The following is a 12,158-nucleotide window of genomic DNA, read 5'->3' on the forward strand; positions in this document are numbered from 1 at the left end:
CAGCATTCACTAGAATATTATTTTTAGGATTAGGACAACCTCTGTTTGTTTGGTATATAAAACCAGTTGCACTGCCCCACCAGGTGCCTCACTTTAACTCTGAACGATTTCAGAGGAGCAGATGAGAAAAAAAATGTGGCTTCTCAAGATTTTCAGTTCATCTACAATATTCCTTCTTAAAATTCAGTGTAGGCTGGGCGCGGTGGCTCAAGCCAGTAATCCCAGCACTTTAGGAGGTCAAGGCAAGAGGACTGCCTGGGACCAGGGGTTCAAGACCAGTCTGGGCAATCCAGCGGGACCTCATCTCTACAATAAATCAAAAAATTAGCCGGGCGTGGTGGCCCATGCCTTGTAGTTCCAGCTGCTTGGAAGGCTGAGGTAGAAGGATCGCCTGAGCCCGGCAGGTTGATGCTGCAGTGGCCATGATTGTGCTACTACTGCACTACAGCCTGGGCAACAAGGATTGAGACTCGGACTCAAAAAAATAAAAATTAAAAATTCAATGTATACAGAATAAAAGTCATATCCTGAAAACACAGAATCTAAGGAAAGGGAATGAGCCCCTTAGCAACAGATGAGTTTTCACATTTTAACCTTGGTAAAGGGACTACTACTCGTGTTGCCACTAAAATCAAACCAACATCAATTAGTAACGTAGCCTTTTATTTATTTATCTTTTGAGTTGGAACTCACTCCAACGCCCAGGCTGGAGTGAAGTGGCATGCTCACAGCCACCCCAGCGTCAACCTGCTGGGCTCTGTCAATACTTCCGCCTCAGCCTTCCAAGTAGCCAGAACTACAGGTGTGCGCTACCACACCTGGCTAATTTTTGACTGATTGTAGAGACAAGGTCTCGCCAAGTTGCCCAGGCTGGTCTCGAACCCATGGGCTCCGGCAATCCACTTGTCTTAGCTTCCCAAAGTGCTGAGCCACCGAGCCTGGCCTGGGGCAGGGAAGGAAGACAGTCTCATAGACATGGATTTCACAGAACAACTCAGAAGCATCTGCCTAGAGGAGGAAGTAATTTATGGCAGAATGTCCTCCCTTTGGCTCTGCCCAGCAGAAGGGACAGTGACAGACAAGGACACCAAAGGGGGAGAAGTCTGTGTGTGGACCTCCTCGAAGAGGCTCAAGTGTGCATGGAGAGAGCCCACTCCTCTTGCCCTGGTTGGCCTTGTGATGCTTTAATAGAATGTAAAAAACAGCTAATATCAGGCACAAAAGTCACAGGAGCCCCAATCTGGCCTGTGGCTGGGCACACTGAGCTGTTGGAGCTCTTCACCCCCAAAGGCACCAGAAATGGAGAGGGAAGGAGGAGAAGGGGACTTTTTTTTATTTTTGAGTTGGAGTCTTAAGGCACATTTGAAATTTCCAGCACGGTGGCATGAGGTGCTTCACTATCAGGATAAAAGGCAAGCAGCCATCTGCACTGACCCCTCGAGGGGACTTCTGTGTGCCACTCTGTCTCTTCTTCCTGGGGCCTCTGTCTGTGCTGTGTCCAGGGTTCAGTCCATCCTGTCTCCTCCTTCCGCCTGCTGAGGACTCCGTGTCTCTCCCACATCTGACCTCTCTAAACCCTCTCAATGTCGCCACTCGGTGTCTAAAGGCACCTCACACTCACCATGTCTCAGCCTGCTGTCCTGCTCTGCCTCCCATCCTGCCCCCAAAATCTCCCCAGCCTCCTTCCCCATTTCAATTAACAGCATTCCCAGCCTTACTGCTGCTCCGACCAGAGGTCAGAAAGTTGCCCTTGGCGCCTCTCTTTCTCACTCACCCCAATGTTCAACCCAAGGACAAATGCAATTGCCTCATCTTTACAAACACATCTGAAATCCAACCACTGTCCACTCCAGGTCCACCCTCCCTGAGCCAGCATCACCTTCTGTGACCAGAGCCTCCACATGACTCTTCCGGCTTCTTGCTCCCCTCGGATGAATCTAAAAGGTAGCTGCCTGGGTGATTCTTTGACAGCCTGAGGCCACACCACCCTTGTCAGATCCCCTAACAGCTCCAAGTAGAAGATGGTATCTCCTTACTCTGTTCCAAGTACATTGCACTTGGGCCTCAGGCCCCCCCAATTCTCTTTCCCAGATATCCACATAGATGCCCCCCACCCAGGTCTCTGCCCAAGCAGCCCTAGCCACACTCATTGTGTTCACAAACCCCATGCCTGCACTGTGCTTTCTTGTACTACATTAGTCCATGTTCCATACTGGGTAACTGACTTATTTATCCGCTGTCAGTTAGAATGTCAGCTTTAAGGCCATAGGATTTTGCTCACAGATGCATCCCAAACAATTAGAACTGCCTGTAGTAGACAACAATATCTATGACTTAATAAGTGACTGTCTGTCTAGACCTTCATACTCTGACCAACAACAAACCCAGAACCCCAAACAGCACACCAACCAATGTGACAATTCCCCTGTGAGAATAAGCATCATCTGAGTGAAGAGTTTATAAACCCTCTACATAACCTCATACATGTTAGGAGAAAGCTGCAGGTATGATTCATGTACTGAATCGCAGGAAAGGAATGAAGAAATGTACATACTTCATAGAGAACCAACCCAGAACTGTCAGGACCCGGCGTTTCTCCACAGGGGTGCACCACGGCTCCTGGGGGTTAAGCTGCAGATGCCCCCGATTCCTTTCCTTCTCAGGTCACCAGGAGGGCTGTCTTCTCCCTTTCTTGCCTCTGGGGGAGAAAACAGGCTAGTAATCAGAAAATGTTTGGATCATGCTAAGGACCAAGCGGCCCCAAGCTTTCATATGCATTCCTCCATTTTTGTTCAACTTGCGGATGGAGGTAAACACACATCCTTTCAGTAACTGCCTTAATCTGGGGTTAAATACAGCATTAGGAGACAATGCGAGATTTTACTGAGAAAAAGTGAATTTTTAATTATCTTGTGAATCTACTTAAAAAACACACACAGGCAATGTTCACAACTATAAATTTAAACCTTTTGCACTAAAAAAAAACACGAAACAACAAACACAAAACCACAGGCATGAGCTGTAAACCTGTATTAATTATCAACTAGTCTTAAGGTTAAGTCTTAGCAGTAATTCAGTATTTTCCTCCTTGGCAATTGTTATATTTAGCACCAGATGATCTCCCACAGAGGCCCTAGTAACAACTCTGGCTGCTAGTGCTAGTGTAGGGAGATGCTTCCGCACACACTACATCACATACACACCGTCCACTCTCACACCCACCCAGCAGGGGGAGGCACATGAAGATGGGTACACGCTGACTCTCAGGGCAATGCAAACAGGACAGGGTGCACAAGTCGCACATCTTTAATGTAGTGCATTTGTAGAAAAAAGGCCAGCTTTCGCTCCCGGACATACTCTTGTCCTCAGACTTTAATATCATGATTTAGAAGATGCAGACGTTATTGCCTAAATATTATTCTATACATTTCCATCAGTGTTTGGGAAAGCACTTTAATTGTTATTTAATTTACACCATAATTACTGGGTTACAGCTTGAGCTCATTGGCAATTTTCGAAGCAATATTTTTGAAGGCTATTGATGTTCCCGATATCCGCTTAAACCGGACCCCATTCAGAGACAGTCTTGGCAGCTTGCAGACTTCCATCTCCCACTGGACCAGGTTCTCAGCATGCCCGTCACCATGGACACAAAAGAGCAAAAAGCGCTCTCTCTGCTCATAGTCGCAGTTATTGGCGTCCAGCACTTTGCGGATTTCCCGCATCATGTCGCCGGGGTCCATGGAACTAGTGGTCTTCATGCTCCAAGTGAAGCGCAGCGAACGAGGCTTGGCTTCTCTGCTGTCATCCTTTTGCTCAGCAGACACATTGCGACTGAAATGTACATGGCAGGTTTATTTTTAATTACACAGGAAAATCAACCTTTTCTACTTTAGCTAGCTCATAATCCACATGTTCAGTACAACACAGGGAACAAGTGACCTACCCGTTTTCCTGCAGACTCACCTGGTCCTTGCTAAGGTCCTTCCTTTCAAATATTTTCTTCTCTCACTATGCAGAAATCATAAGCCACACATGAAAAACCTACACCAGCCGCCTGTACTTCCTGAACCAGAAGGTAAGCAGAATTCCTGGAAAGCAGGCTAAGCCGAGAGAGAGCCCTGCTGCTCTGCTCGGGGCTCACAGGCCCAGCTCAGGGAGGGAGGCAGTAGTCAGGCCCCTGCTGCTTGCTCTGGCCCTGCTCCCTCTCCTGTTATGCTTTGTGCTCTTTCTAATGTGGCTGCTCTTACTGGTATCGGGACAACCTGGGACTAAAAATCCATGGTCTGCAATTGCTTTCCCTGCATCTGCTCCCAATGCTGAGCACTGCCAGGTTGGAGGGGCGTCTTCTCAGTCACCTCTAACCACCTCACTGGCTTTCCTTCTGTTTCATTAACGTAAACTTCCAATTACACAGAAAAAACAAAAATCTTAGATTATAATCTTACCACTGAAATAGGTGGAAAAATGAAATGTCATAGCTTTATTTCCTTGCAGAGGACTGAAGCCACCCATCTGCACACCGTGTGGACGGAGAGTGTGAGTCTTGGCCCAGATGACCACAAGGAAGCAAGAGTAAGGCCCAGGCCCGGGACTACTGGGAACCCCACAGATTACAAGATGTTCCTTGGCATTTAGTAATCATTGCCACAGTCATTATTTACATTCCCACACATGTATCTAGTGGCCTCAATTAAGACACTGAGTTGGGTGGGTGCAGTGGCTCATGTCTGTAATCCCAGGACTTTGGGAGGTCCAGGTAGGAGAATCGCTTGAGTCCAGGAGCTAGAGACCAGCCTGGGCAATAGAGCGAGACTTCATCACTACAAGAAATAAAATAAAAATATTAGCTGGGTGTGGTGGCCAAACCTGTAGTCCCAGCTACTCAGGAGGCTGAGGCAGGAGGATCACCTGAGCCCAAGAGGTCAAGGCTGCAGTGAGCCATGTTTGTGCCATTATGCTCCAGTCTGAGTGACACAGTAAGACCCCAATTCAAAGGGAAAAAAAAAGAACACTGCTGAGAACCTAACATACTTTGGGCAATAAAAACAATCAGTATTCATATGTTTAGTATACTCCACCCTACAGAAAATTCATCTTAGCTCTCCATGACATGACACCAAACTGCTAGTAGGATATTCAATTTGGTTCATATCCACCAAAATTGATTCAAAGTTTTCTTTCAATAAAATGCTGTATCAGAGACCAAATAGGTTGCAAAAATGAGCAACAGTTCTCAAACTAATTTGGAGCCAGAAAAACTAAGGTAAGGAAAGAGAGGTAGCACAGGAAAGGTGTGGCAGGCCACCAGAGGGTCACAGGAAAGAGAAGAGCACACCCAGTGGGAAAAATGCGTGACAGGCAGGGTGGGACCAGGAGTAAATCGCTAGGATTGGGGGGGAGGGGAGGGCAGGGGGACTGGGGGTGCATCTGAGAGGAGCCCATGGGATTTCATAAAAATACAACGAAAATGCGGAATGGATCTTTTGTTTGAGCAGATGGAATCATAGTCAAGGCTAAGGAGGTAAGGCAAGTATAGAATGCACATAGGGACACACTAAAGTGTACAAACTGACTAGAACTGAAGACACAGTGTTTTAAACCCCCACAACAGCTACTGGCATTTACTGAACACCGGCCGTAGCCAGGACCAGCCTTCTCGGCTACTAGGAGGGCGGTCCTTTCAATGGGTGGGGAAACATGCTACACCAGCTAGAGTTGCTCCAGTTGGGGCCGGCCGGCCTAGGGTGTGAATGCTGTCTGGAGCTCACCCTAACACTCTGCCTGAATGGGGCAGGAGAGCTGGGCTGCTCAGCTCCCTGATCTGTACTACCCACTGAGGGCCTCCTTGCAGGGATGTGGCGGGTGAAGCAGTAGGGGCCACTGTAGTTTTTCACCCAGAAGAGTCATATGATCAGAGCTATGCTTCAGAAAGACCAAGCAGAGAACAAATGGGTTCACAACAACCTTAGCCTGGTGACTGGTCAGGCACCGTGCCTCACACCTGTAATGCCAGCACTTTGGGAGGCCAGGCAGGAGGATCACTTGAGCCCAGGTGTTGGACATCAGCCTGGGCAACACAGCAAGAACTGTCTCATATTTTCTTTTTAAAGAAAAAAAAGAAGAAGAAATAGCCTGACGGTGCTGGTATATAAAAGAGAACAAGTGAAGGGACATAGACCAAGGATACACAGAGCCCTAAGTCTGCCTGGTTACCGCCCCACATCCATGGAAGATAGCTATACAAATGTGGAAAGCAGGGCACTCGTCTATATAATCATTATTCTTAGAAAACACATCTAGTTTGAAACATAATAATTTCACTACATATTTTGCTTCTATTTCTTGAGAGTAGAACCATGTGAGAAGTCCATGATATGCTGAGGGCTTACTGCTCTGAGCACAGCTACTGATCCCAGGCCTTCAAGACTCCATTCAGGCTAATGCCTCGGCAGGAAGGCTGAAGGCGCTGCCATGCATTTAATACACAAACAAACGCAGAGCCCATGCCAAGCTGGGATCAAGAAGCTCTGGTGGCACGCTGGCACCCTCAGGTGGCCACCCCAGTGTGATGCAGCCTCCTTGCCTGGGGCCTTACAGGAGGCAGCGGCAGCAGCAGCAAGCAGCAAACTCGCAGTGTACTTGATGCACCCCACACCCCAACTACTCTCTGCCAGGCTGACCTCACTAAATCCTCCTACACTGACAACAGGAATATGATACAGGGCATTCAGAAAATAACATCACCTCTGCCACAGAAATGAGGCAAACACACAGAAGGGATTTCAAGTAAAAATCATTTCCCTCACCTGGAGCCCTCATATCTCCCGTTCCTCTCATATTCAGTTGGAAGCCTCAGCGGACAGAATGCAGAAGCAGAGAGAAGTGGAAAAGAGAAAAGAAATCTTACACACAGTTCGCAAACCCCACACAGCAACACACGAGCACGTCAGAGTGCATCTTGGTCACCACTGGCTTATGAAAACTCTCCTCCAAGTTGGACTCAGCCGCGACGCATCTCCACCTGGTGCAGCCCAGGGCAGGCGGACTGCACGCCCACCGGCACCCGCACTCACAGGCTTCACACACACAGCAGGCTCCCCAGCCTCCCACCGTGTACTGAGTTTCCACCAAGAAGGAAATGAGCCTATCAGTTGAATTCTACATTCAATGATGACATTTTCTGTCCAAGGAAAAACCAGACAACTGGGAAGATTAAAAAATAATCGCAGAACGGAATTTCCAACAGGAAGAAAGCACTTTTCCCACAGTTTCTGATAAAGAGCTCATGTCAACAAAGCCTTGCAGTGACCCATTGGTTTCATAAACATGAAAAAACCACTGTGGTTGAGACACCAGGCACAATAAGGCCGTCAGTGGCAGACTTCCTGCCTCACACACGTGCATTCCAAGACAGCACCATTGTTGGTCTCTTGACTGTCATCAAAAATACTATTATATTAACTGTGAAATTAATTATAAAAATATTAATACATATTATATGAATAAAATTTCATTTAAAATATTAATCAAATCCATTTCCTGTAGTTCCTTAAGAACAATGAAACATGCTTTCTTCAATGGTTGCTGGAAAATAACTTTTAGATAAAACACTATTTACTCTTCAACCCTCTAAAAATATTTTAAAATTTCTGCTATGCTGCTGCTTATATTTTATTTCTGAAACAGTCAAACCAAATGAAGCTGCAGGTCTGAATTTTATGCTTGTTTCCAGCATCAGAGTCTTAGCTGTCATTTTAAAGCCTTTTGCTAATTCAATCCTCAGTGAAATTTAAAAAACAACAAAGAAAAAATGAATAACACAATTACCACTTACCTTTTACATGCTTATGGCTAATCATTAGTTGTACATTAATGTTACTGAGCATCTCATTCTTCAAACAGGAGCATGCTAAGTGTTATTAGTATGAAGACAGAATTATTTGGATGCTAAATAATTCTACCCAAGAAGGAAATGCACAGAGCATGCAGGGTCTTTTGTTGCATGGGTGCCACAATCCCTTTAAAATGCCTCACAGAGTTCATCTATTTCTTTCCAGTTTCCTTTCAAGGAAACAAGTATTTAGTTCTCAGCAGAAAGTTTAGTTTTCAAGGAAAAACAGGGCCAGAAAGCCAAACCTGATGTTAATTGCAGGAGCCATTTCAGGGTGAGGATTGAAAAACAAATGTGTATATATAAATCCTACCTTTTGATAAACCTGAATGACATGTTTCTAAAAGAAATTAAGTAAAAAAAAAAAATTAACGAGAACTTGCACAAATTAAACAGAAAACCTAATCAATTACAGACTGAAAAAGAAAAAAAACAGGAGTCCTCTTTTGGTCAAGAAACAATAAAATAGAGACATTTGTTGAAAAAAATAAAATTATTACAGATAAGTAAATGAGTAGGTGATCACTTAAATTAGAAATATTAAAAACTCTGTACTTACAAGAAAAGGTTTAGCAGTAAATATTGACATTGGCTGTAATTACATTTAAAGTTCTTCAGATGGATATACGTTGTTGTATTTTTTCTTATTTTAAGTCAGAGTCTCACTCTGTCACTCAGGCTGCTGTGCAGTGGCACAATCAAGGCTACCTCAGCAGTGACCATCTGGGCTCACTTGATCCTTCTAGCTCAGCCTTCAAGTAGCTGGAACCACAGGCGCATGCCACCAAGCCCAACTAATTTTTTGATTTATTGTAGAGACGAGGTCTCACCAAGTTGCCCAGGCTGGTCTTGAAACCCTGGGCTCAGGCAATCATCTTGTCCCAGTCTCCCAAAGTAATGAGATTACAGGCATGAGATAGAATTTACTGTCTTGTGTTAGAGAAATGACGAGTTATTTGCATATACTAGTAATGAAACATTACCCAACTTTCTTCATAATACCTTATGAACAAAAACCTTGCCATCTTATACATAAATACTAACATTTTCATTATAGAATATTTAACTTTTTTTTCTTGAGTCGGAGTCTCACTCTGTCACCAAGGTTGGAGTGCAGTGGCATACTCATGGCCACTGCAGCCTCGACCTGCTGGGCTCAGGCAATCCTTCTGCATCAGCCTTCCAAGTAACTGGAACCACAGGTGCACACCACCATGCTCGGCTAATTTTTTTATTTATTGTGAAGACCCGGTCTCACCATGTTGCTAAGGCTGGTCTCGAACCCCTGAGCTCAAGTATTCCTCTCGCCTCCACCTCCCAAAGTGTTGGGATTACAGGCTTGAGGCAACACACCGGGTTAGAATATTTAACTAAGCCGGGCTTGGTGGCTCAGCCTGTAATCCCGCGCTTTTGGGAGGCTGAGGCGAGTGGATTGCCTGAGCCCGCGGGTTCAAGACCCGCCTGGGCAGCGAGACCTCATCTCTACAATCAATCAAAAAATCAGCCGGGTGTGGTAGCGCATGCCTGTAATTCCGGCTACTTGGAAGGCTGAGGCGGAAGGATCGCCGGAGCCCAGCAGGTTGAGGCTGCGGTGGCCGGGAGCGGCCACTGCACTCCAGTCTGGGCGACAGAGTGAGACTCCAACTCAAAAAAAAAAAAAGAATATTTAACTATTAAGAAGATCAATACTTCTTTCAGGAAGAAGACTTAATATTAACATAATGATTGTTATGGTGTGATACAAATAACTTTTTATTTGTTTTGTTTTTGGAGTCTGAGTCTCAACCTGTTGCCCAGCCTGGAGTGCAGTTGTGTGATCACAACTCACTGCAGTCTTGTCCTCCTGGGCTTAAATGATGCTTCTGCCCTAGCCTCCCAAGAAGTTGGGACAAAGTATTGTTATGTTGCCCAGGCTGGTCTCAGATTTGAGCAATTCTCCCACCCTGACCTTCCAAAGTGCTAAGATTACAAGCAAGTGTCACCCTGCCCAGACTGATTATAAATAACTTTTTAAAAATAGGTGATTGGAGTTTAAACTTAAGTAGACTTTTCAGAGTTTGTTTGTTTTGTAGAAAGCAGAATTTACTGAGAGGACAAAAAGTTCCCACAGTGGGAAGGGACATGAAAGGGTTGCCCCAGAATTTTATTTTTGAGACAGAGTCTCACTATGTTACCCAGGCTGGAATGCAGTGGCATAATCAGACCTACTGCTAATTCTTCTGTCTCAGTCTTCTTTTTTTTTTTTTTCAGTTGGAGTCTCACTCCATCACCCAGGCTGGAATGCACTGGCACGCTCACAGCAGCATGGACCTGCCAGGCTCCAGCAATCCTTCCACTCAGCCTCTCAAGTAACCGGAACTACAGGCGTGTGCTACCATGCCTGGCTAATTTTTTATTTAGAGATGAGGTCTCCCCAAGCTGCCCGGGCCATTTTCGCCAGCGGGTTCAGGCAATCCACTCATCTCGACCTCCCAAAGTGCTGGGATTACAGGCTGAGCCACTGAGCCCAGTCCCACCTCACTCTACTAAGTAGCTGGAATTTCAGGTGAAAGCCACCATGGCCAGTTAATTTTTTAAATTTCATTGGAAAGACAAGATCTGGCCATGTTGCCCAAGTTGGTCTCAAATTCCTGGGCTCAGGTAATCCTCTCACCTTGGCCTCCCAAAGTGCTGGGATTACAGGAGTGAGCCACCATGCCCAGCCAATAAAAATAGCTTTTTTTAAAAAAAAAAGTAGGTTATTGCAGTTTAAACTAAAGTAGACTTGAGCATTCAGATCTCAAGTTGAATAAAAGGTGACAGTAGTATGGATTTTATTTTACTGTAACAAACTGGAGGAATGCTATTTTAAAAGGGGGTGAGCCGGGCTTGTGGCTCAGCCTGTAACCCCGTGCCTTTGGGAGGGTGAGGTGAGGGGACTGCCCGAGCCCGCGGGTTCGAGACCCGCCTGGGCAGCGAGACCTCATCTCTACAATAAATCAAAAAATCAGCCAGGCGTGGTAGCACACGCCTGTAATTCCAGCTACTCGGAAGGCTGAGGCAGAAGGATCGCCGGAGCCCAGCAGGTTGAGGCTGCAGTAGCCGGGAGCAGCCACTGCACTCCAGTTTGGGCGACAGAGTGAGACTCCAACTCAAAAAATAAAAAAATAAAAAATAAAAATAAAAAGGGGGTGACTCTTATCATTGTAAAAATTAGGAAGATGCGTAGGTTGTGCTGAACAGAGTCTGACAAAAGATGTTTCAAACTATGGATCAGGTTTTTATGATTATGCCATCAACTTCCCTGGGAAAGTAGAGGCTGGACTTGTTAACTTCTATGTGTAAAGTCCCCATTCTGTAACTGAACACAGCAGGCAGTCATATTTATTGAATAACTGAATTAATGAACTCCTTGGACTTTTTCTTATTTGGGATAACTTTGACATTGCTTCAGATATTAACTGACCACTAAAAAAGTGTCTAAGGCCAGGTACAGACCTATAAACCCAGTACTTATGGAGGTTGAGGTAGGAGGATCACTTGAGCCCAAGAATTTGAGACAGGTCTGGAAAACATGAGATTTTGTCTCTACAAAAAATACAAAAATTAGCCAGGTGTAGTGGCAACCACCTGTAGTCCCAGCTACTCAGCCCAGGAAGCTGAGGCTCCAGCAAACAACAATTGTGTCACTGTACTCCAGCCTGGGTAACCCAGTGAGACTCTGACTCAAGAACTCTGAGGAAGATTATGCAGGTGAAAATACACTGCATAAAGTTGGTGATATTCAAAAGATTATTTTAGTTGAAAATTAATTAAAAGAACTTTAAAATATATTTTCATTTTCTGATTTTATTTCTTTTTTTTTTTCAGTCAGAGACTCACTGTTGCCTAGGCTGTAATGTAGTGGCACACTCAAGGCCACTACAGCCTCAACCTATTGGGCCCAGGTATTCCCTCTGCCTCAGCCTTCCAAGTAGCTGGAGCTATAGGTATGCATCACTACGCCCAGTTAATTTTTTTATTTATTATAGAGATGAGGTGCCAGAAGCTGCAACCCCTAAAGATGCAAAATGGAGGTTACCTGAAAATGGGAAAAACGCTGACTGGGAGCAGAGCCCCAGTGGGAAGTGGCCATGCTGGAGGCAGAGACCCATGGATCCTATTGAAGGACTCCTTTTGGCCTTAAAGGAATGCGTGCTTAGGCTTGAAAAAACACTTCCCCTTGATATATTAAAACAATTAGCTACAATGTGCAAGGATGTGGGAATTAGCAGTAAACCTATGT

At 45.3% G+C, this 12,158-nt stretch overlaps 1 protein-coding gene across 8 annotated transcripts in view; it reads right to left on the reverse strand.

Annotated features, from left to right (window-relative positions):
- Nucleotides 1-2,878: 2,878 nt before the first annotated feature.
- MARK3 (microtubule affinity regulating kinase 3) overlaps nucleotides 2,879-12,158 on the reverse strand; it is a 96,011-nt gene continuing 86,731 nt past the window's right edge. For 2 of the 8 annotated variants that reach the window (XM_008049587.1, XM_008049572.1), the window contains exons 16-18: nucleotides 8,208-8,234; nucleotides 6,810-6,854; nucleotides 2,879-3,834 (exon numbers count right to left, since the gene is read on the reverse strand). In XM_008049587.1, the coding sequence (XP_008047778.1) occupies nucleotides 3,489-3,834; nucleotides 6,810-6,854; nucleotides 8,208-8,234 (418 nt within the window). In that variant the 3' untranslated portion in view covers nucleotides 2,879-3,488. The remainder of the gene's footprint in view (nucleotides 3,835-6,809; nucleotides 6,855-8,207; nucleotides 8,235-12,158) is intronic. The other 6 variants (XM_008049580.1, XM_021708017.1, XM_008049624.1 and 3 more) reach the window with 4 other exon arrangements.

Source organism: Carlito syrichta, unplaced genomic scaffold, assembly GCF_000164805.1.
Source record: "Carlito syrichta isolate Samal-C Ts95f unplaced genomic scaffold, Tarsius_syrichta-2.0.1 Scaffold55413, whole genome shotgun sequence".
In the NCBI taxonomy this organism is placed as follows: Eukaryota; Metazoa; Chordata; class Mammalia; order Primates; family Tarsiidae; genus Carlito; species Carlito syrichta.